The 24,728-nt window shown below is 40.2% G+C and overlaps 1 protein-coding gene across 2 annotated transcripts; it reads left to right on the forward strand.

Moving 5' to 3' along the window:
- The first annotated feature begins 388 nt into the window (after positions 1 to 388).
- LOC139462007 (uncharacterized) lies at positions 389 to 23,181 on the forward strand. Of its 2 annotated transcripts, none has more exons than XM_071243502.1 (9): positions 389 to 401; positions 2,708 to 2,827; positions 4,230 to 4,357; positions 5,753 to 6,756; positions 8,036 to 8,263; positions 9,763 to 9,890; positions 11,279 to 11,424; positions 15,909 to 15,991; positions 21,674 to 23,181. In XM_071243502.1, exons 3-9 carry the CDS (start codon positions 4,270 to 4,272, stop codon positions 21,893 to 21,895), a joined length of 1,899 nt encoding a protein of 632 aa, XP_071099603.1. In that variant the 5' UTR covers positions 389 to 401; positions 2,708 to 2,827; positions 4,230 to 4,269; the 3' UTR covers positions 21,896 to 23,181. The 2 variants fall into 2 exon arrangements, with proteins under 2 accessions (XP_071099603.1, XP_071099604.1); XM_071243503.1 differs by having other exon boundaries at positions 4,247 to 4,357.
- The last annotated feature ends 1,547 nt before the right edge of the window (positions 23,182 to 24,728 follow it).

Here is a 24,728-nt window from a genome sequence, read left to right on the forward strand (position 1 = left end):
AACAATAAGAAGTTGTTACGGAGTTAGTATTTTACATGTGCTTAACATCGCGTATATCCGCTATTTACATTCAGAGTACATCGGCGGATATTGAAAACGTATCTCGATGACACGATTATTGACCAATCACATATCATCTATTTTTTGTGCTTGATGGGGACAGTCTCAACCTTTTCATAATCTGTTTTCGTCTTCTAACATATTCACCTCGAGACACTTCTTTGTCGAATATGTGAACATGATTTTATTACCACATATTCACATCATATATGTGAACCATAAATGTGAACAATGATTATGGTCAAATATCTTTACTGTCAAAAGCAAGTTTGTGATACGCCCCCTACACAAAAACTGGCATTGACCGGAATACCTGAAGTAAGAAATCGTCTACTGTAGATGTAAGAAAACAAGGTTACAATCTTATACAATAGAGAGAGAGAGAGAGAGAGAGAGAGAGAGAGAGAGAGAGAGAGAGAGAGAGAGAGAGAGAGAGAGACTTCTTCCAGGTAGAAGTTAATATATATAGATATATGTAGATGGTTAGATATAGAGAGATATATATTACTCTAAAATAATAATTATGATGTTAATGCTAATAAAAAGAATATTTTTCAGAATTAATCCTTTCAAAGTAATAGTTACTCTGTTGTAATATTGTTATATAATAAACTATATCAGTAGAGACCTGCTCACAACGTTGTGAGTGCGTAGTCTTAATATGACCATGAATAAAACCTTCTCTCTGATATATCTGTATAAGATATTTAAATCTAGAAAAACGTGACTAAATTTATATTGTACTGACATTGTAATATAGGCCATGTGGCCCACATTACCGAATAAATCTGTCTGTCTGTCTGTCTGTATACTAACCCGGATCTGATTGGGTGGTGAAGTGAGTTGACTTGGTCGATTGTTGTCAATGTGTGCCAATAGGATGGACCGTTGCTTATAATATCAACCACTGTTCCGTCTGTCCAAGACTCGATTACTTTCAGGCCGTCGTGTTATAGATTGAATATCGCTGAATGCGGCGTAAAACAACAATGATTTATTGAGTGAGTGTCCCATCATGACGTCATTCCTGGAGATTCGAACATGCGCTCGAAACTTGATGACGTCGTATGTTTAATTGGACGACGTTACAGTTGAGAGGGGACTATCTAGTGAGTTGTTCCCCATAGATGTATAGTATGGCAAAGCAGATAAACGGGATGGCCGAACTATCACATCCCAAAGCAGGAGAGATATGACAGTGGGCAATGGGACAAAAGGCACAGGAAATCGACGTTAGGATTGTGAGAATATGCGGGAAATACCCACCCGTGCATAAAGTGGACTTGTCCGACTTTGCCGGAATCAAATTCTGTTGAGATAGTCATCATTATTCAAATACGGGTAAATATTTGCAAAGCTTGTAATTTTATCATCATCTTTAAAGAGGCTGTACATAATGTTGACATCTCATATAAGAAATAAACGACTCGTGGTCGTTGTTTATCGGACAATAAAACACTGCACGGAGAATAAATAAACCAGTCGCGGCTGCACCCCTCGTGGTTTATACACCCTGCAGTGTTTTATTGCACGATAAACAACTCCTTAAATATATGTGAATAAGCGTAGTTATTATCCTCAATATTCTGTGATTTCCACTTGGTACGTGTTTGTCCTCAGAACAGTCTGAGGGTATCGGCTGGCCATAATCTCCACTGGGGGCACGGGTGGCCCAGTCGTCTAAGGCGCCGCGATTCGCTGTGCAGAGTTGCGTCCCTTGGGCACGCCAGAAACCTATGATTGCGGTTCGCCTCAATTATGTTTCTAGGTTTGTCAGCACCACACCCGTGCTCGTGCATGGGTTTCACCGTAGTGGTAAACGTCTTAGACCTGCATCACTTCGGGCTTTCCTCCCACATTAAGCTGACACGCCGTGACATAACTTGAATAATGTTAAAATCGGCGTTAAACCCAACTCACTCACTCACAATCTCCACTAAAATGAACAGCTATGGTCTGCCGGTCTGCCTGGTTGTGTGTTGTCGTAAGCCGACGATTTGTTTACACTCTCAACAAATTGTTTTCTTAGTTCCAGACTCGATTATTTAAAGAGCGCCGTGACATACTGTATTTTCTCGATTAAACGCCGGTATCTCGAATCAACACCGGGTTTTCGATTAAACACCAGGCATTGATTAAACGCAGTGTAGTTTTCATGCAATGAACTTCCCAATTATTATCTTTGTGATTAAATGCCGGGGGTAAAGAGTGTGTGAAAGACATTTACACCAGAGCTTTGAATCGAGAAACTACGGTAGCTGGATTTGTGCTGACTGTGTAATTCACCCATCTCATTCACTTCACTGCGTTATTTTTGTAAAGCATTGTTTGTGTACTTCTTTCATGTCTTGTGTTCCAAAATACAATGTCATAGTTGTGACATAGACAAATCCAGGATAGGCATTGAAATTGTAAACATGTAAAAACTTGTACGACAAGTTCCCAAATAGATCTCGATCATCCTCTCTATAACGCTCCATCTAACACAGTCTCTATCCGTACCATTTGAGGTGTATGACTTTCTCTGTAACGTGTGTATGTGTGTGTCTGTACAACCGGTAACCGCACTTCATACCTGACCTCATTATAACGTCTCCAAAATTGCGGACCTATATATAGATATGACCCCATTACTGCATTTCAATAGATTTCAGTTGCTAACATATGATGAATACAGTGGGCGTTCAGTAGCAGGATATGCTGGTCATATGCGGAGTGTGATCCCCTGGTACGTGCGGAGGATTGTTTACCACACACCCCTAGACAGGTATGTAAACATTAGTTTATGACGACACCTGCATTAAGTCATAAAGTTATCTACTTGAGACACGTACGTACCGGGAGTTTTAATAGCTCCAGGTCATTTGATTTAGTTAACAAGATATAATTTATCCATCTGATTTGCCGTCAGCATTGATATAAATGCAACAATCGTATAAATGATAACATACATAAGCACATGTTTATATTTATTTGATAGACATGTTTTCTCCGTGTCGGTGTGCGCAATATTTCTTGAGATTGAGCGCTGGACACGGGAAGTAACTCTAAAATCTTGTATTTTACTTGTTGATCGGCAATTCAGAGATCGGGTGATGTCTCGAGATCGAGCCACCGTGAATAAGAAAACATTTGCCTGTTTTAGAAACTCGCGTAATAGAGGGAAACTGATGTTCAGACTGAGATACAGGTGCTACATGAGAAGAAATATAGCCACGGCGAGTACTACACGAGTCCCATCAGATACAGCTGGTGTTAAGAGTTTAACGTTGTCCTTATACGATCAGCAAATTCCTCATGTTTACATAAAATGTTTAGTCACAAATAACCAAAGTGTTATTTCACGACACTAGGTGGTTTTAGACTTTGTTTGTAATGGAATGATCATTTAGTATAGGGTAGGGTCCAGTGAGATTGGTCTTAAGAGTCTCATATTTTGCCGACAACCCCACCCTGACCCCCAATTTTATGTAGCATGTTGTCACGCACGGGTCTGCTTGGCCTTCACTGTAAACCCCAAGCACGCTAATGCATATCATCTACACGTATGACAACTTCCTGAATACTTGCATGCTATAGTCACCTTTATGACAATGTCACTGTCACCGCCATCTTCCTAATGTGAAGTACGTAACTGGATTTCAGGTGACGATAATTTCACACATATTCATGTCATTGATACTTTTTTTTGTACATGTGTCATGCAAATATCATCTTTCAAACGCAAGAAATGTTATGATCAATACAGTGTAGTGTTATTCATCTAGCAGAATTTAAGTAAAGTGAGAAAAGATATTTTACTAGTTTCGCTTTAAATGGTTCTCTCGCGAACGCCCGGTTGTCTGAACACATCGAGTTTTCAAAAGTCGAGGGTGAAAGCAGGGAACGTTATTCGAAATGACAATTCAAGATACGTGTTCAAATCTGATATAATTATTATATATAGTATATTATATAAGTATATTATTATACTTGGTCAGTTAAACAAGATTGCTTGTGTTTATGTCCAAAGTAAGTTACAGTAAAGTTACCGGTGGAAACACCAACATTGCACACTGGTAACAACTAACACTCTCTATTGATGTCAAGACACGGGAATACAGGAAGTTATACACACGTTAAACTTATTTTATTTGTTTATTAATAATGGATTGAGATTTATCAAACAGGTAACATTTCCTCACAGACTGGGTCCTTCTTTGAGAGACCATGAAGTGGGAGCCTATTTTTCTCCTTCTGGGGGGGTCATGTGCAGCCGTAGGTGTCAAAGTGGCCATCGACACATCGTCACTGACAGGTTGGTGCTCATTTTACTTAAATTGTTTATTTAGAACCAAGCTCATCCACATCAGATTTTGCCAGGCAGCGTTGATGCTTATAAATTCTGACGAGCAAAGCATGCGGAGCTGCATCCTTTATTATGAAACTCTCTCAGGATTCATCTGACGCGACCTTAATTGGAGGGTTTGTCAGAAATTGACGGAGAGACGCGTCTCATCGGGGTGAAAATTATTAAAAGATTTAAATAAGATTGATTTAGAACAAGTCTTGGTTCGAGTAGGTCTATATGCACATCATGACATCATCGTCGGGCATGAGAGACGGGGCATGGATCGCTGGTTAAAGTGGCGTAAGGCGCCGCAATTCTCTGTGCGGAGTTCCGTCCCTTTGGCGTGCCTAAATCCAACAATCGTGGGTTCAGCACCATGGCCGTGCTCGTGTGTTTCGTCAAAACGTTTCGTAGTAAACGTGAATGACCTGTCTTGCTTTGTATACACGCGGTGAAATAACTGAAATACTGTTTGAACACGACTCACTCACTCACTCACTTAGTCAATTGGGATTGGTTGGCCACGATGAATGATGACTGGCAACTGATTGAGATGGTCTTATTCTAAACTGGCAATCCACAATTATACAAATGCTTGTACCCCTATGGTGATCCAGGTTAGAATAAATTCACAGCCCTATTGCTATATATGTCACCGTCACCAAACGGATTTGAACGACATTAGCTATAGCTGGACAATTGTTGACTGCGGCGTAAAACAACACACAAACCAAATTCAATCTTAATACAAGTATGTCATGGACCCCATGGACCCATGGTATCCCCATGGTGGTAGATATGTTTAAACAACTTAAGAATAAACAAACATTTTATCTGTTCAAGGAAATACACGTCTCATGTGATGGGGCAATGGTGTAGCCTAGTAGTTAAAGCGCTCGCTAGTCACGCCTAAGGCCCGGGTTCGATTACCCACATGGGTAAAATGCTGTCCCCTGCCGTGATATTGCTGGAATATTGCTAAAAGGCGGCGTAAAACACATTCACTCACTCACTCACTCTCATGTGGTTTGGGGGCACGGATGGCCCAGTCGTCTAAGGCGCAACGGTTCGCTGTGCAGAGTTGCGTCCCTTGGGCACGCCAGAAACCTATGATTGTGGGTTCGAATCCCGGTTCGCCCCGATTATGTTTCTAGGTTTGTCAGCACCATACCCGTGCTCGTGCATGGGTTTCACCGAAGTGGTAAACGTCTAAGACCTGCATCACTTCGGGCTTTCCTCCCACATTAAGCTGACACGCCGCGATATAACTGGAATACTGTTAAAAAGCGGCTTTAAACCCAACTCACTCATGTGGTTTATTATCGCGTTCGATATATTCACCATTTTCCCCTCTCACTACAGGATATGCAGCCTCAATGGTGTTGCTGGTGTGGTCAGGCGTGTTTCTTCACATCTGGAGTCTACAGCCAGCTCATAACCTCCATCTTTCCACAGTCTTCAAAATGTACTTTCAACAAAGGGTCATCAGAATAGTTGGGGGTTTCATTTTATGGAGATTTAATTCACTTTGTCGGGACGTGAATTCAGCTCAAACAAAGACCCTATTTAAATTGCTCAAATCAGGCCAGACCACGGTGTATGGCCGAGACTTTAATTTTGCGGCCATTGCATCCGTTGCCGACTTCCGGTCGCGCATGCGCCTGACGGAATATAAAGATTATAAACCGTACGTAGAAAGGTGTCTGGCTGGCGAAGGAAACATATTTTTCAAGCAAGAAGTTGATTTTTTTGCAGCAACATCTGGTACTACTTCGGGTCGCAGCAAGTTATATCCTGTCAATTTAAATTCAAACCGTTCATCATATGGTCCATATTTTGTTATGCCGATGTCTTCAGTCCTTTCTGCAGCGCCTAAACTTAGGCAGCTAAGGATGGCGGAATACATGATAATACCAGGGAAGAAAATGAAAACGGATAGAGGGGTCAGCAAAGGGTCAGTTTCTATGACATTTTGGAGATATGAAACGTTTTATTGCACACCGAGGATCGGCTACAACATACTCAACGAACACGATGGACAGTATGTCCACATGCTGTTTGCACTCCGCGAGCGAGAGCTGGGGACGATTTTCGCGATGACGTCAACGGTTATCTTACAAATGTTGACTCTCGTGGAAAAGAACTGGAATAGACTTGTACGTGACATTCGTAGAGGAGAGTTGGATGTAGATCTGGACATAGCTCAGGACTTAAGGGAGTCTCTCAACATGCACCTGAAACCTCTGCCTGAGAGGGCTGATCAACTGGAGGAAATCTTCAGATCTGGTTGTAAGGGCATGGTGCCGAGAATCTGGCCGCATTTGGGTGGGATGTCGGCGATCAGCACTGGGACGTTTGCTCTGCAAGTAAGTCTGTTCCTTGTAAAATCTCATTAAAATCCGATACGAGACCTGTAAAGATCTGCCATCCTCTCCATGGGAGGTCGCGTCAGGTAAACTTTCATATCAGCCGTTCAGCGCCGAAGCTTCTAAATTCTCCGTACCAGTGAGCGAAGCATTCAGACCAGCATCTCGAACACGAATTTAGACGGCCAGTACCAAATGTAAATAATAAAGATGGTACCATTATATTGATGTAGATATATTTTATATGCACTGTCCTTTCTGAACGCCATGACATCGAAGGAATATGGTGCGTGGGTTTTCCTTTGTTAAAATCGAGTGGCTTCGGCTTAACCTGACATTGAGGATGGCAGATCTTAGCACACAGAGGCATCTATCGGAGTAAAAGATCTGATTTTAATGAGATTGGTTACTCATGGAGAAGGTTTACGTTACGTGGATTTCGGTGGATCCCTCATCACTTCCTCGACCATAGCATTGACTGTATAATATTGTCCAGTATATTAACTAGAATGCACGCATTTCTGATGAGGTATGCATGAATACATGTTTCGTTTTATTTATCTTGAATCTCCAAACTAGCGATAAGAAACTAACAAGATCTATTTGGTTCATGATAACCGAGTTCATATAAATCAATTTGAAGTATATATATTTGAAGTATATTGTAAATTAAATTATTTTGAACATCCTTTAGTGAGTGAGAGAGTTAGTATGGTTTTACGCCTCTTGTAGCAATATTCCAGCAATATCACGACGGGGGACACCAGAAATGGGCTTCACACATTGTACCCATGTGGGGAATCGTACCCGGCTCTTCGGCGTGACGAGCGAACGCTTTAACCACTAGGCTACCCGACTGCCCACACCATTTAGTAGTTGTGGGGTAATACAGACATCTTTGTTGACATTGAACAGATGTTAACGTTGTCGTTCAACATACGTTATTGGCGTCAAACACTTTAGTGCTCACGTACCACATACATAGAGTGTGTGAGTGAGGGTGGGGGAAAATACATATATGTAGTTAGTGTGTTACATCTTAACATATGTATATGCAAAATATGCATATGCCAAATTTTCCTTGTGATCATTAAATTGTTTTTTCTTGCCCTCTCCCCTGTTGAAACTATATTAATTCACTACAAATAATCCTAAAGTGTGTTTAATCAAGACATCACTAGTGTCATTATTATAACTATTTTACGATTTTTAAAACTTAAAATAGACATTAGAAAATCTGACTCAAATAGAATTTACTTTCGATTTGGATTTTTTGCAGGCGAGACTAGCGAGGGAACGATACCTAGGCGACGTTCCACTCTACTCATTCGGCCATTTGTCTACTGAATGCTTCTTCGGACTGATTTTGTACACTGGAGGTCTCCTTGACCCGCAGACAGGCGCCGAGAGGGAGGATTACGTCATCCTGGCCAACATGAACTTTTACGAGTTCATACCAGCCGAACACACTGAGGAGGAACAGCCAGAAACACTCTTAGCTCACCAGGTATAACGCGCAGTGTCAGAATAGAACAGAATTTTATTTGTATTTCTGCGTGACAGCTTGATGTCGGAGGAAACTTCAAATTACATCCTGGGGATAGAGGTTCATCAAAAAAGTAAGATTGAAGACCTGATTTGAAAATGTTAAACCAAGTGGCTTTGTTCAAAAAGCTGTCTTTGAGCATCTTCCCGAGGCAAGGGAGTTAACTGACAGTAAAAGTCCAGTTTCCTGGGCTCGATCATAGTGCCACCAGTGGTTATTACGAGTTATGTCCCTTATAAGGCTCTCCTATGGACCAATGAGATTCCACCTCTCGTATCACTTGAATTTGTTTCACATAAAATGGCGGCGCCAAGTCAAGACTATCTGATCGATAATCAAGATCTATATTGTGATAACACGGGTCTTGAACACCGTGATTAAAAACGTGAAAAGACTTGGAAAATATCTGTTGACAACGAGTTGGCGGTGCACATGCTTTGCAAATCCTGCAATGACCGAAATCTGCACGACAGTTTACTAACCGAATTTCGATTTCGGTGCGCGATTTTGATTGGACTATGCATAGACTCGTTAGTCCAGCCAAAATGTAACTCCATAATACCAGCCTAGTTCGGCAAGGGTAGAAACTGGACTTTTATAGTCTCTCTGTTGTAGGGTTAATCTTAGCATGCTTCTGTCTAACGGTTTGGGTGTGAATGAACAGCAAATCATTTCCTTTGATACCCATAGGGGGCGGTCGGGTAGCCTAGTGGTTAAAGCGTTCGTGCGTCACGCTGAAGACCCGGGTTCGAATCTCGACATGGGTACAATGTGTGAAGCCCATTTCTGGTGTCCCCAGCCCTGATATTGCTGGAATATTGCTACAAGCGGCGTAAAACCATACTCACTCACTTTGATACCCATATCTTTGTAGGCTGGCATGCAGTAAGATTCACTTCCAACTCATGTCCCTTGATCTGGGTACGGTAGCACGTTCATTACCCAACACATTGTTTTGGTTGTGTTTGGGCGATTGATTCTTTTCGGGGTTTGGACCCAACGTGTCCAAATTTCAGTTGGCAACGTCCATTCGTCAGTTTTCATCAACACGATCCATCATCCACAATCTTAGTAACTGAGAGGTACATTCCTCGAGCAGCTGTGAGTACAAACATGTAAGGTTGACCTGTTTTCTGCCATAATATAAAAATGTTATATTATGCTGCAATTTTCAATGTTCTGTTTTAAAACCACCCTCATCTATACTGTTTCAGTGAACAGTGAGAAAATTTTAACATTCTCTCCGTGATCTTGAATTGTGACTAAAAAGATCTCAGCACTCTTTTATGAAGGATCAAATCTCAGCCTCTAAATATGAAGAAAACAACAACATGACCCTACCAACCCCACCACCCCTAAATATCAAATGGTCCGCCCTAAAGGCCTAAGACTAGAACGAACAAGCATCATATGCCATTATAATAAAGTATGTTATAGATGCTTCTTGCTGTTTTTCATAGGTTACGGTGGGCAGGGAGTATGAGCTGGTTGTAACCACACCACGTGGTTTCTACAGATACAGATCGGGCGACATGGTGCGAGTGTGTGGTTTCTATGGCAACGCACCGAAATACAAGGTGTTGCACAGGTGAGAACTGACAATGAACAACAATACTCATCAATATCGGAAATAATATTTCTAATGTAGTCCACGTGACTGTCGTATGTCAATGTTGAAGTATGGAAGACACCCTTATTTTTTATTTTTATTTATTTTTCGTTCCTCTAGTCATAAGAATATTGGCCAGAAGAGTTCAGGGACTAATAGCGATGATTACCCTCACATAGTGAGTGAGTGAGTGAGTACGGTTTTACGCCGGTTTTTAGCAAGATACCAGCAATGCTACAGAAGCCTTTTATGGGGATTTGATCGATTGTTTGTTGTTTAACGCCGCACTCAGCAATATTCCAGCTATATGACGGCGGTCTGTAAATAATCGAGTCTTGACAAGACAATCCAGTTAAAGTTATCCAGTTATCGAACCCGGATCTGCTTAAACAAACCAACGACATGAATATACTTGGGAGTGAGTGAATGTTGTTTCACTCCGCAGTCAGTAATGTTCCCGATATATCATGACGGCCAGTAAATACTGAAATCTGGAGCAGACCAATCTCATTATAATCAGATCTTAGTTGTCGCTGCCGCTAAACAAAGATATGAGGACATCCCATTACGGGTCACGTCAGAACGACCTTTCGAGAACTTTGACCGACCACTGAGATGACTAACACGAAGTCGACATCAGCCAGATAGAAAGCAGCTTTCTCGAGCTTTACGGCACTCTTTTCAACCAGGCGACTTCCATTTCAGACTACGCTTGAAAAATATGATGACACAGTTCTCGAAAATAATGACCAAACGAACATTCTGGAATGTCTAATATATGTTTGATATTGTATAGCAGTGCTCCCCACATACTGTTCAACGCCTCCTCCGTTCAAATGTTATCCCACTGAAGCGAGAGATAGTGTCGTAACTGTCGTTCGGAATACCCCGTGTTGACGTTTTCGAGGTTGCTTGATTAGAAAACACATTCCGACTGTCACTTTCATGATCTGGTAAGCGACGCTCTGATTGGTCGAATGAAAGGTCGTTCTGACGTGACCCGTAATGGGATGTCCTCAGATCTTTGTTTAGCAATAGCGAGAACTAAGATCTGATTTTAATGGGATTGGGACCAGACTAACCAGTGACTGAAGCATGAAGGTACTTGACCAAGTCACAGTCTGACCACCCGAGCCCCATTCGACTGACCTCTTGCAAGGGCTCGTACTGGGGATCTATCCTTACCCACAATGCCCTAATAGTGCGAATTATTTGTGTGTTATGACAGTGTCTGAACACAATTATGTATATATATTACATTGTCAGAATGGTTGTCATGGTAACCTGACAACTCTTACATCAGGCTACAAGGCGACACAGAGGTTGCAAACGTTACCGATCAAGGAATACATCATTCTGACTTTCAGGCGCGGAGATGTCTTGAATGTCTCCTTTGAGAAAGTTCCGGAAGCTGTAATGCGCGAGGCGATATCGGAAGCTTGCTGTCAATGGACCTCCGGAAGACTGGTCAATTTTGCGGCTACAGAGAATATTCATGTAGACATTGCGACAGGTATGAAGAAACTGTCTTTTCATGTATATATACTTCCGCCTCAGTTTGAGAGGTGTAGATCTTTCTGTCTGGAGGTAATTAATGCCAACTGTGAAACAACGTCAATACATCACGGGCTTGCATACACTCAGTTTATAAAATAGTCATCGGCCCGTAGGCCTGAGGCCGACATATTTGTTCTCGGGCTGATAGTTTTATATTTCAGCAAGCCCTTGCGGCCTGTAGTTTATTTTAAGCTGTGAACATGGTATATGAATCATAGTATAACACTGACATTGCTTCGTGAAACAGGGTCCAGCTTCAAGGTACTCCGCTCGTTAACTCTTTCAACACCGCAGGCTGATGTACCGGCCACACCTTAGCCACGTCAAAATAATATATATAATAGTTTCATGAACCTACCTGTCATGTTATTCATATATTAAAACAAATTACTTTTTACAAAGTCAGAAAATACGTACTTCATTTCAATTTATCATATATTATAAATAGGTTATTAATTATGAACTATTTCCAGCAATGTTATTGAAAAATTCATATATTAAAACAAATTACTTATTACAAAGTCAGAAAATACGTACTTCATTTCAATGTATCATATGTTATAAATAGGTTATTAATTATGAACTATTTCCAGCAATGTTGTTGAAAAATTTAAAAATAATAATTCGGGGACACATGCTTCAACAACAGCTCCATATCGAACATGTCAAAGAGCAACATAAAGACGTTTCAAGCTAATCGAAAAAATAAAAAAGTAACAAACAAAATCAACAAAGTTTAACATATTTCTAAGAATCTAAGTTACTATTTCTATCTTATCGTGCGATCGTGGCATGCAAGTCAACTAACATCTCGGCAATTGTCGCCTCCATTGTTTGGCTCGGACACGATGTTTAATGCCAAAATATATGCATGAGAAATCTTTGTCACAGGTCATAACCTAGTACGAAGTTCCATTTTTAAACATTAGTCGCGATTGGGCCTACAGTTTTTCAACTGGGCCTTAAGGCTCTCAGTTTACTCTGCTGAGTTTCAGTCATTAAATGCTAGAACACTATATATAATAACATTTCAGTTATAATTAATATTTTATCAAATGAACACATGTATTTTAAGTGACTTCAGTGAATAAAACGAGGACTTCCATTTTGCCCTGTCTTGTTTCCCAAAACGTCAAGTGTCAGTTTGCTCCCATCCTCGAATTAACTTTGGGCAAAGTTGTAAAACACCTTTAAGGTTATTTGTATGCCCCGATTCGCTCAAACATTCACTTCATTGAGCATGCCAAACACACGTTTCTTTATATATTCACTGTTGTGTGATGCTTTGCAGAGAGAAAGGTTTATATCAACATGATAATGAATCGTAATGCAGAAATCCCATGTCAGGGTCAAGTTAACTGTTAAACATAGGAACTAAAATTTTGAATTCATCAATCATATAATTTGCTGGAGCACATGGACTGTTAAATTAATCACAAACTATCAGAAAATCGCCACTTGGCACAGACCAACTGAACCTGGCCTGTGCCTCGTTCCTCAAAGCGATGTTAGCGCTACAATGACCGTAAGCCTATGTTAAAGTATGTGATTTACGATCACCTTAGCGCTAAGTTTGCTTTGAGCAATTGTAGTGCTACGACTGTCGTAAGTCTTTGTTAAACTATAGGAGTTACGATCATCTTAGCGCTACGATCGCTTTGTGGAACAGGGCCCTGATCTTTAACCTTGATGGGAGCTTAATGTATTAATTTGTCCTCTAAGACCGAGATAGACACCGTTGTAATCAGGTCCCGTGAGAGAAATACAATGGCAACAATCCGAGCCAATCCGAATTATGCGGACCAACGTCCGGTGAAGCTTTAGAAGACCCCCGCTGTCAGCATCACGTATACAAAGACGTTTATCGTCACAGGTGATTACAGGTCACTGTCCTGAATTTATCACTAGCCTTTTCCAATGTGTCCAAACGCTTGTGGCCACTTTTCCAGAGTACATGTTATACTCAATGATTGTTAACCACGTAGACCCAAGAGCTTGTACAATGGTTCGTTGTTTTATTCCAGGACTAGAGGTGTAACGGTTTATCAAACGTTCAATGCATCGCGATATTCTGGGTAACGATACGTGTATTGTATAGGTAGGTCATGTATCAATTCAAGGCTTTACAAGAGTAACAGTTTAAATGAAATGAACATTAATTATATTCTACCTTCTCCTTGTAGATGTAATGGATATGTGAGTGAGTGAGTTTGGTTTTACGCCGCTTTTAGCAATATTCCAGCAATATCACAGCGGGGGACACCAGAAATGGGCTTCACACATTGCACCCATGTCAGGAATCGAACCCGGGTCTTCCGCGCGACGAGCGAACGCTTTAACTACTTGGCTACCAGACCGCCCCTAATGGATATGTAAAGAAATGGATATAAAACCCCTTCTGTATTAATTAACTCAACTCTACTAAATATGTTTTAGTTAAAATGCAGCTCATTTCTATTGATGCTGGGAATGGTGTCAATTGTGGGTTTTTTAATGTAGCTTTGTGGCATATCCTATACATCGTATCGCGATATTACTGTCGAGAAGTGTAACATATCGAGTACATCGTATCGCGATATTACTGCCGAGAAGTGTCACAAATCCTGTATATCGTATCGCGATATAACTGTCGAGAAGTGTAACATATTGTGTACATCGTATGGCGATATTACTGTCGAGAAGTGTAACATAATGTGTACATCGTATTGCGATATTACTGTCGAGAAGTGTAACATATCGAGTACATCGTATCGCGATATTACTGCCGAGAAGTGTAACATATCGTGTACATCGTATCGCGATATAACTGTCGAGAAGTGTAACATATTGTGTACATCGTATGGCGATATTACTGTCGAGAAGTGTAACATATCGTGTACATCGTATCGCGATGTTACTCTCGAGAAGTGTAACATCGAGTACATCGTATCGCGATATTGCTGTCGAGAAGTGTAACATATCGTGTACATCGTATCGCGATATTACTGCCGAGAAGTGTAACATCGAGTACATCGTATGGCGATGTTACTGTCGAGAAGTGTAACATATCGTGTACATCGTATCGCGATATTACTGCCGGGAAGTGTCACATATCGTGTACATCGTATCGTGACTTTACTATCGAGATATATAGCATGTGGTGTATTGTATCACGACCTTACTATCGAGTGAGTATGGGTTTTTTTGCCTCTTTTTGCAATATTCCAGCAATATTACGTCGGGGGACACCAGAAATGGACTTCACATGTTGTAACCATATTGGGAATCGAACTCAGGCTTTTGGAGTGACGCGAACGTTTTAGCAACTAGGCTACCCCATCGCTGCTTACTATCGAGATGTGTAGCGTATCGTGTATCGTATAGCGACCTTACAGTCGGGATATTGTATCGCAACGGCAAATTAATTTTGACTAAATGATGTGTGGACACTTGACAGAACAATAACAAAAGCGAGAAACTAGAAAAAGAAATCTCTGCCCATTCGAATATATTTGTAACGTAGCTTAAGAGGTTCCCCCTTCTGTCTTTGTACTCAGAAAAACATATTGTCAGGTGAAAAAGTCCTTTAAAACAGTCCTTGTATTCGATTAAATATATCGGACCAGGCCTCAGCTATGAATACAGTAAACTACGGTTATAACGAACACGCTTATAACGAACTGACGGATATAACGAACTTACTTTTTTGGTCCCGACTATCTGCCGTAGTTATACTATATATCTGCTTATAACGAACTACGGTTATAAAGAACTAAAATTAGTAGTCTCTTTGAGTTCGTAATAACCGTACTTTACTGTATTCGATTGATGCTAATGATCAAGATATCGCGAATGGGTGAAGTGTACGGATCGTGTTACAATGCGATGGAGATATGATATACTGGATAATTGGAGAATGATGTCTACAAGGCCAATGCTAAACTATATCACGCCAATCACAGATGTTGCTTTCTTTTAAACATCGATGAAAAATTATTCTGCACCGGTAAATATAATTTCCGTTATATCATGGCGTGTCAGCGTGATGGGGGGTGGGGGTACCCGAAGTGATGCAGGCCTTAGCCACGAGCTCGGGTTGATGCTGATAAAACAAGAATCACAATCAGGGCGAAGCTTTTATTGGAACCACTGACCCAAGATTCAGGCAGGCCTAGGGGACGCAACTCTGTACAGCGAATTGAGGCACCATAGACCACTGCACCACCTATGCCTAATTTTTGTTGGGCATACGGGCTATATCTTATTGAACAATTTGGTTATGTTGGTACCAGCCTGTCCCAGTTCGCCCGATTAACACCCTAGGGAGGAATATACATCGGAAGCAATGGCACCGACGTGCGTGAAAGAACAAAAATGAAAAATGGCGTCCCTCGTGTCAGCTTGATGTGAGTTATGCAAGTCTGGGCCTTTTAACTATGTAAGGTATTTGTTTTGTTTTAGACACGAGCAATGACGCACTATATTACGTCATCTTCGTGGAGACGGATTCCGGTCAGCCATTGTTGCAAGACGAGGTATCGTCGGTAAGTAAAATCGGCCCTGTCTGTGGTTAATTCTACGTTTCATGGCATATTGATAAAAGTAGTGTAAAATCATACTCACTCACTTAGAGGTACCAGTGGTTGCTGAATACTGTATTCCTTGAATATATTATATGCTTTAAAATTCAACTCTCAGCTTTTCGAGTATTAACTCAACTTTGAAGATCGGTGCTCACACCACTTAGCATTGGTTTGACAGTTCCTAGGTCGGAGTATAGCTTGTTATCCGACATGAGACAGATGTGACGCAGAATAATGTCTCGTTCACACAATTCCGCCACCTACACCGTGAATGATAAACAAGATACTATATGAGACACCAGATGGCCTTGGTAAAGTCAAATCTTGGTTTTCATCGTCAACAGGTTGTTAGTCTGATCATTCAAGGACGAGTCGATGGATTAGACTGTGATTCCTGTCGGGGGCGGGGGTTGGTCGGTTCTATTTTTTAACGGACAGTCTCTTGTTAGTCTTGGCTTCAAGACTAATAACTTCTTCTCTGCAAAGAGCATCAACTAGTGTTTGTTAATGCAGTATTTTTTGTTATAAAGTGATCGTTTAAACATAGGCAGTTCCCCAACCATGAATATCACGTGGTCAGTCGCATATCACCACAGTGTTTGTTATGTTTGTTGACAACAATATTTATTTATAATCGAGTCAAGGGCAGGTTAAGCCGCCGGAGCACCACGACATGCATGTCACGCAATCAGCGAGGTCACCCATCCCCATTGAGCTATTATGATCATATAATGGCCTGTTTACAGACTCTATGTAGTTTTTTCAAGCAAGTGCGTGTAATTAAGAAGAAAAGGTTAATTGGAGAACAGGCTTGATGAGTTGACTTCCCAAACCTTACACCATGACACTGGTTGTCAACTGAATAAACACGTGTCCGTTTCTAAAACAAAAACTGGCATGGTATTCCCACTGTATATACAATGTATGAATGTATGGGGCAGTCGGAGAGGTTAGTGTATACTATCTTTGCTGTTCATAACTGCACTCAGCAATTTTCAGTCTATATGACGGCGGCCTGTAAATAATCGAGGCTGGACCAGGTAAACCAATGATTGACATTATGAGCAGCGTCTTTAAGGGCACAGTGACCCGCAATATACGAGCCTGACCTACGGCCAGCATCGAGAACCATTTTTACCTGGAATTCCCACGTTCGTATTTATTCGGGACATCGCGATATGGATGCAACATTGCCGACACGATGTAAAATTATAACTCTCTCCACACTCCGGATATCACGAATTTGGTTATACCACAACATCATCTACATAGAACTAATTTTAATACCCCCTGTCATAATAACGTTTTTACTAATGTCGATTTTGATTTTCGGCTGCAACCAACAGTAACGTATCCATTATATCAAGAGTTAATTGAGTTTGACTGATCTAACAGTGGTTAATCAAAGAATAACAGCGTGAAGACCAGGGTTAGAATAGGTCTTCAGCAACCCATGCCTGCCGAAAGAGGCAGCTATGCTTGTCGTAAGAGATGACTAACAGGATCGGGTGGTCAAGCTCGCTGACTTGGTTGATGCATGTCATCCTGGCCTTTTCGGATCGATGCTTGTAATGTCAATCACTGGATTGTCTGGTCCAGACTCGATTATTTACAGACCGTTGTCATATTGCTGGGGTATTGCTGGTTGCGGCGTTAAACAACAAACAAAAATAACTTATTTATTATAAATGAATGAATTGAGGAAGATAAAGGTACCGGACAAAACACTTGATAAAATGTTTTTGATATGCTCAAACTTATTACAACTTTTTCGGTGCAAGACTTTGACCCACTTTCATCTGATGCTCATTGTGTTTTACACGACACTGATCAGTCGTCAAGCTGAATTCAACTGTCAATCAACGGGTGAAATGGACGACAAGTGCACGAACTCTTCATGCAGCAATAGACGCTGGGACAATGGCAAAGCGTATCATTTTCATCAAGCTATTGTCTCTGATGATGTGAATGCTATTTGAGATGATTGTTTGTTTGTTTGCTGGTTTGTTTGTTGTTTAACGCCGCACTCAGCAACATTCCAGCTATGTGACAGCGGTCTGTAAATAATCGAGTCTGGACCAGACAATCCAGTGATTGACATCATGAGCATTGGCCCACGCAAGAGGGATACGATGACATGCATCAACCAAGTCAGCGAGCCTGACCACCCGATCCCGTTAGTCGCCACTTATTATCTATGTACATTAATGATATTGGATCTTATCTCACTGAACATAATTTCAATTGCGTTGGTTTTCAATTTAATTCGCCCTCTCTTGATATTATGATTGATCTTTCGCTAATTCCCGACATGGATACAATATGTGAAGCCAATTTCTTGTGTCCTCCGGTGTGATATTGCTGGAATATTGCTAAAAGCGGCGTAAAACCATATTCACTCACTCACTCTTTCGCTAATATTGTTTGTACTGTTATATGCGTTATAGCCCTTCTAGCCCGTTCAAGAAAAGTTTAACAAAATTCTTTAGATTGTTTCGATTTGAATTGTAAAATGAAGTAAGATGGAAACATAGTAAATAGTGATAAAACAAATGTAATTATTTTGGTGGAAATGCATCTGACAAAATAAAACATGTAAGTTTAAATGGAACTAATCTTGAATTTGTTGAGTAAGTATAAGTATCTTTGGATTCATTTTCATAAAAATAATTAATTCACAAAATCAGTAAAAAGCCTTTGTGATCCAGCTGCTGGAGCCATGTACTTTGTTCTCCATAAATCGCGCATATATAATAAGCTTTCACTTAAGTGTTAACTTTATACATTTGATGTCATGGTGAAACCTCTTTTCTTATGTGAACGTGAAATTAATTGAAAAGACCTTATACATGTTCTAAGAAAACGTATCCCAGTTAAAAAGAGTACACATTTTGTTATGCTAAATTGAGCTGGGTAGGACTCCCCTTCTTATAGATATCAAACTAAGAATGATCACATTTTGGTCGAAAGTTTTATCTGGCAAATGCTGTAGGTGGGGTGAAATGGGGTTTAACGTCGCATCCAAGATTATTGCACTTATATAGCGACGGGCATGTGTGTGTGTGTGTGTGTGTGTGTGTGTTCTCGTTATTCGTTATTCGTTTTTCGAACAAGCCAGCACCGGGTTCGTTATTCAAAGGCTGTATATTAAACAACTACAGTAATGTGGTCAAATACTCTCATTTAATATTTGACAGCAGGTTCGTCTTACATCATCATCCAAAAGCTGTTTAGTTATTCAGTACTTTTGAATAACGAAAAACAAACCAGTACCGGGTTGATTATTCAGACTTGCAATTGGTATAACAAATATAAGATACCGCATTTCCAGTGGGTTCGATATTCGTTATTCGTTTTTCGAATAACGAAAAACAAGCCAGCGCCGGGTTCGTTATTCAAAGGCTGTATATTCAACAACTACAGTAATGTGGTCAAATACACTGAAACTCATTTTATATATGACAGCAGATTCGTCTAACATCGTCTAAAAGCTGTTTAATTATTCAGTACTTTTGAATAACGAAAAACTAAACTGCAGCATTTTAGCTTTCAGTTCATGTCCAACAGATTGACAACTGTGAGGTATTCTATTCTATGTTCAAGCAGTTTTTAGTTACTAGCTGCTGTCCAGCAACTGGAATCTAAACAGCACCATTCATCTTTTATCAATAACACTATTCAGTCGGATTCTTTCTGGCAGTTTATGGATGAATAATATCGAACTAAAAGGGGATAGACCAAACTGTATTCACTTTATTTGTAGGAAAGGTTTACAATACTACTTACACTCTTGTATGATACTTTTCATTACAGTTAAATGTAGTGAGTTACCCAGACAGTATTTTCTATAAAAGGTCTTTCGCCAGATAGCAGTTATGTTCATTGTATAGGTAAATTTGCTGTGGACAGAAAGTTATATACGTCACAATGCAAAACAGATCCTTCTGACTGGTATAATACTAAATGGCAATGTATCTATATAGACAATGTACACTTTTGTTTACTGAAGTCTTGAACTCTACTGAACTATAATCTAAGTTTACTGCACTAAGCAAGTGGTTGTCCAGAACTGTGCAAACAAACGTGAGGTTAACTTGTCACCTATATGATGAATACAATCATGGGATCCATTCCAGGTCGTAGTCAACGATCAAAGTTACAAACCCAAACAAACCTAATGTCATATTATCAGACATCCGGAGAGTAGTAAGACATCTTACTCTAGCTGTGTGATATGTCACCACCATAAACTGACCAGTCACGTAATTCATGAAAACATAGATACACTGTAAGACTCTGTTCTATAGTGGGTGATGATGAACACTGACCAGAAACGTTTTTTCTGTGGGAACGGATATAGGTGGCGTGGTTGAAGAAAGCGATACAGACAGGGTCTACGAGCAGAGGCCACACTCATTGTACAATATATCATAATATAATTAGATATTTGTTTATTTGTCCTAAAATACAGTCAATATTTAATGAGGGCTACTTCTGCAAAGGTTTTCCCACAATTAAAGTCTTTATTGTAAATAGGTACATAACTAAAAACAGTAACAGATTCTTTATTCTATTTATTTACATATTTTCTTGGACATGAACTAAATAACGAACCCGGTGCTGGTTAGTTTTCCTTCTCTTCTTTCGAACATTCGTCACCGCTTATAGGTGGCGAATACTAATATATTTTTTTAAATGTACATGTTTTAACGATGTTCGTAAATTGTATATCCCATGTAAATATAGAAATAAAGCAAATATGCTAAAGTTCATATACTTGTTATCCCCCTGTTTGAAAAATGGAGGATATAGTGATCAGAATGTCCATCCGTCTGTGCGCCGGTCGTTTTCCGTTTCAACCGTTGATTATTTCTTGTTGAAACTTGCTATACAGATCAGTCTAGTCGTGAAATGGTGCCTTTTGATGATTTTGGAGTTTTTGTTGTTGCTGTTGCTGCTGTTTTATGTTCCCTTGATGACAGGTTGGAAATTAGGGTCGTGATGGTTTCCAGAGCAGGATGCCGTTGTACAAAACAAACTACGACTGTCGTAGGTCTATGTTAAGGAAGAGGAGTTACAATCACCTTATTACTTATATCGCTTTGGACAACGGCAGCCAGAACTACAAAACCGTCGACTATTTCTGGATGAAACTTGCTGTACAGATCAGTCTAGTCATGAACTGGTGCCTTTTGATGGTTTGGGATATTGAAAATTACTGAACAGCGCTATTTCTTTCTTCACTGAACTGAAGTTGTCCAATGGTAATGAACTAAAAGAGGGGTAACTCCATTTCAGAGCTGCACCTGACCGAGGGATATGTCGTCTCCTGATCACACTTGATTAACTCATCGAAAATCTCTGTAAAGAAGAAACTTTGTAAACATACTGATATCATCATGAAAGTTGTTAAAGCTCCCGGCTAATTGTCTGTCCGCCTCACATTGTTATCTCTGTTTGTACCTGTTTCTCGGCCTGTGTGTAATAAAGTTCTGTTCTGTTCTGGTCGGATTATTTACAGACCACTGTCGTATAGCTGGAATAATGCTGAGCGCAGCTTCAAACAACAACCGAACATATCAAAGAATAAATATATGTTTAGTTTGAGAATAAACTAATCCATATTCCATGTGTGTACTCTAGATTGACTTCCAACTGAAGCGGGTGTCGGACACGTACCGAGCCTTCCGTGAGAAGGGCACCATCAGCAAGCCCCGCATCGTACAACTTCGTCCCGGCACCTTTGAGCTGATGACGGACAAGGCTGTCTCGAGGAATCCAAATCTGTACAGAGCTCTCTACAAACACCACCACACGGTCCGGAAACAGGAAACTCTGTTGTTCCTACTGGACAACACATTATAGTGGTCGCGCTATATTTTACCTGTTTGCTTGATATTAAGGACATTTAGCTTGACCATTGCCTTGATCCAAGCTTAAATATCATAGTAAGTTATTATTCATCGAGTTAGACGAGCAATTGACGTAACATTTTTTTAATAATGAATAATAAACGGACGAATTTCTGCTATTCACAAGTCCATATAGCGATGCTAATCCTACGGCTGACATACACTTCGAGCATAGGAAAGTATACACCCATGTTTGATGCTGAATACAAATGGAACAAACAAGAGATAGTTGTCAGATGGTGATGGCTTTCATACGGGTATCATTGTTGTGTTTCGAACCTTATAATATTGCTGAGTGCGGCGTTAAACAACCAACAAACCTTAAGTTTGCAGTGTTTCGGCGACTGTCTTCAAACAAGTCATGTATAACGTTTTGATAAACCTTGTAATGTTTTGGTCAAATCCTATTTACAAGTGTATACTTTCTTTTGCACGGCAGTTTATGTCGATCTCAATATGGTGTAGGTGGTAATGTTTTGTAGTTTGTAGACCAGAATTTAGTTAGGGTTTACCCTGATTATTGCTAGCGGCCGCATGACACTTCAGCGACAGATAATCGACCCCACAGTATGTCACAGTGCATGTGCCGGGTTTTGCGGAGATTTGGAATTAGTCTTAAGCAAAGTATCGCAGCAAGTACAGGCCAATGCCCGGGTAATCTGATTAAAATCAGATCTAAGCTCTCGCTGCCGCCAAACAGACTAAGATCTGATTTTAACGAGATGGATGCCTGGGTTTGTTCATAGAGGGAGTTAACACACAGATGAGTGAGTGAGTGAGTTGGGTTTAACGCCGCTTTTAACAGTATTCCAGTTATATCACGGCGTGTAATGTGGGAGGACAGCCCCAAATGATGCAGGTCTAGAACACAGATGAAACCTACAACGCCGGTAGAAGCACTTAACGTCACAGTCAACAACTTGCAGTCATATCACAGTGGGACAAGTGAAGTTAACAACCTTGTCCAAGGATACAACACAGCGACTGTGTAGCCTCTTGAAATGGAATAGTTGAAATGATTATTAATAAGAAAGTGTTTAATACAGGTATACGGTCTCTCATATTCATGTCTCAATGTCAAAGATTATGATTTTGCTCACGAAAAACTGCATTGATGAGGATGGCCTTATTGAGGTCGAGTTGGGTTTTTTAGCACAAGATTATGAGCTGTTTTTTGCTTTTTGTTTTTTTGTATATTTTTATTTATTTAAACCTATGAGCCTGAAATTTATTTCTAAAATAAATAACAACTATGGCAAGCGATGTCTTTTTTTTCAACAGTCTGAAGCATTTTTCGCCAATATAATCACACCCCCACCCCCACCCCCACCCCCATCCCTTATACATTGTGCATGATACAGCCGATATCAGTTGTGTCTTACAAAAATTTAAAAAACAACTTAGCGCTACCCGGTTTTCATCATGCTTTATTAATAGGTCCATACACAGTACAAAATAGAAATGTAAGATGGCGAGGATATATGGAAAGCTATCTCAAGGTAATTTCCACCAACAATCATGTTGGTCATCAGGATCAACATCACCACAGCATGCCTACTTTGCATATATCACCTCGTGGGGTTTCCCAGGTACACATACTGGTCGTAAGAGGCTATCAAATGGATCGGGTGGTCTGGTCGGAGACTAGGTTAGTTTCAATGTGTGGATCGTTGCTTTTAATATCAGTCACTGAAGTGTGTAGTTCAGACTCGACTGTTTACAGACCGTAAAGCTGGACTAATGCAACGGCGTTAAACAAACAAACAAACAACAAATCATACACCACACAGCGCAACATTTAATGTTATAACTGAATAATCAGAGATACATGAAAATCAATATGGGGGAATAAAATTAACTGATAACAAAACTAACAAAAAGTAACAAACTTACTTATCTGAATGTCCAAAGTCGAAAACAAACATTGCATCTTTCCAGATACGGAAACAACCAGGGCATCATTAATACGTACAGCGTAGTAGCTATAGTCTGATAACATAAAATATGCGTCTTTACGCATACCACGGAGTTACCTTCCGGAACTATTTTCTTTCAGTGATATGAATGAATGAGTTGGCTTTGTCATTCTTTTGAAAAGTGTCTCAGTCTTTTCACGGCGCGTACAAATCACGGGATAAAACCTTGAAATATAAGCGGGGCAAATCTGAGATTTGAACTCACGATCATACGTTTCTAGCACGGTTAAGGGACGCAACTCTGCACAGCGATTTGTGGCGCTTTAGACGACTGGCCATCCGAGCCTGGTGGATTTTAACTCCATGGCATTTAATATAAACATGGCTGAATGTTTTACATGGTGGGGTGAAATTTATGTAGTGAGTGCTTTGATCATCCTCAAACGTTCAGCGTATTGACGTTTTCCACGCTGGTGAAACCCACGCGAAATGTAGAAATGTAGAATTTGAACCCACGACTAACGGGATTCAGACAAGCTATAAGCGGCATAACTCTGTACTGCGAGTGGCAATGTATGTTTGTTTGTTGTTTAACGCCGCACTCAGCAATATTCCAGCTATATGACTGCGGTCTGTAAATAATCGAGTCTGGACCAGACAATCCAGTTATTGACATCATGAGTAGTGAGTGGCAATGATTCAGATACTAGTTACTAGGCCAGTCGTGGTTGCACCCCTTAAATCATTGGGCTAAGAATTGCCCTGAATGAAGCATGGTAATCCTCTATCGTATACTGAACAAAAACAGTCCGGAATCATGCATATTTATTTTTATTAAAAATATTATTTATTTATTTATTTATTTTTATA

This window comes from Haliotis cracherodii, unplaced genomic scaffold (genome assembly GCF_022045235.1).
Source record: "Haliotis cracherodii isolate W230 unplaced genomic scaffold, xgHalCrac1.p SCAF_15, whole genome shotgun sequence".
Classification (NCBI taxonomy): domain Eukaryota; kingdom Metazoa; phylum Mollusca; class Gastropoda; order Lepetellida; family Haliotidae; genus Haliotis; species Haliotis cracherodii.

Bases quoted from the DNA above. Each gene is read 5' to 3' on its own strand.
- LOC139462007 (XM_071243502.1), top strand. From the start codon at position 4,270: ATGAAGTGGGAGCCTATTTTTCTCCTTCTGGGGGGGTCATGTGCAGCC. The intron at 9,891-11,278 runs GTGAGAACTGAC...TCTGACTTTCAG, and splicing joins AAATACAAGGTGTTGCACAG to GCGCGGAGATGTCTTGAATG. The intron at 11,425-15,908 runs GTATGAAGAAAC...GTTTTGTTTTAG, and splicing joins TCATGTAGACATTGCGACAG to ACACGAGCAATGACGCACTA.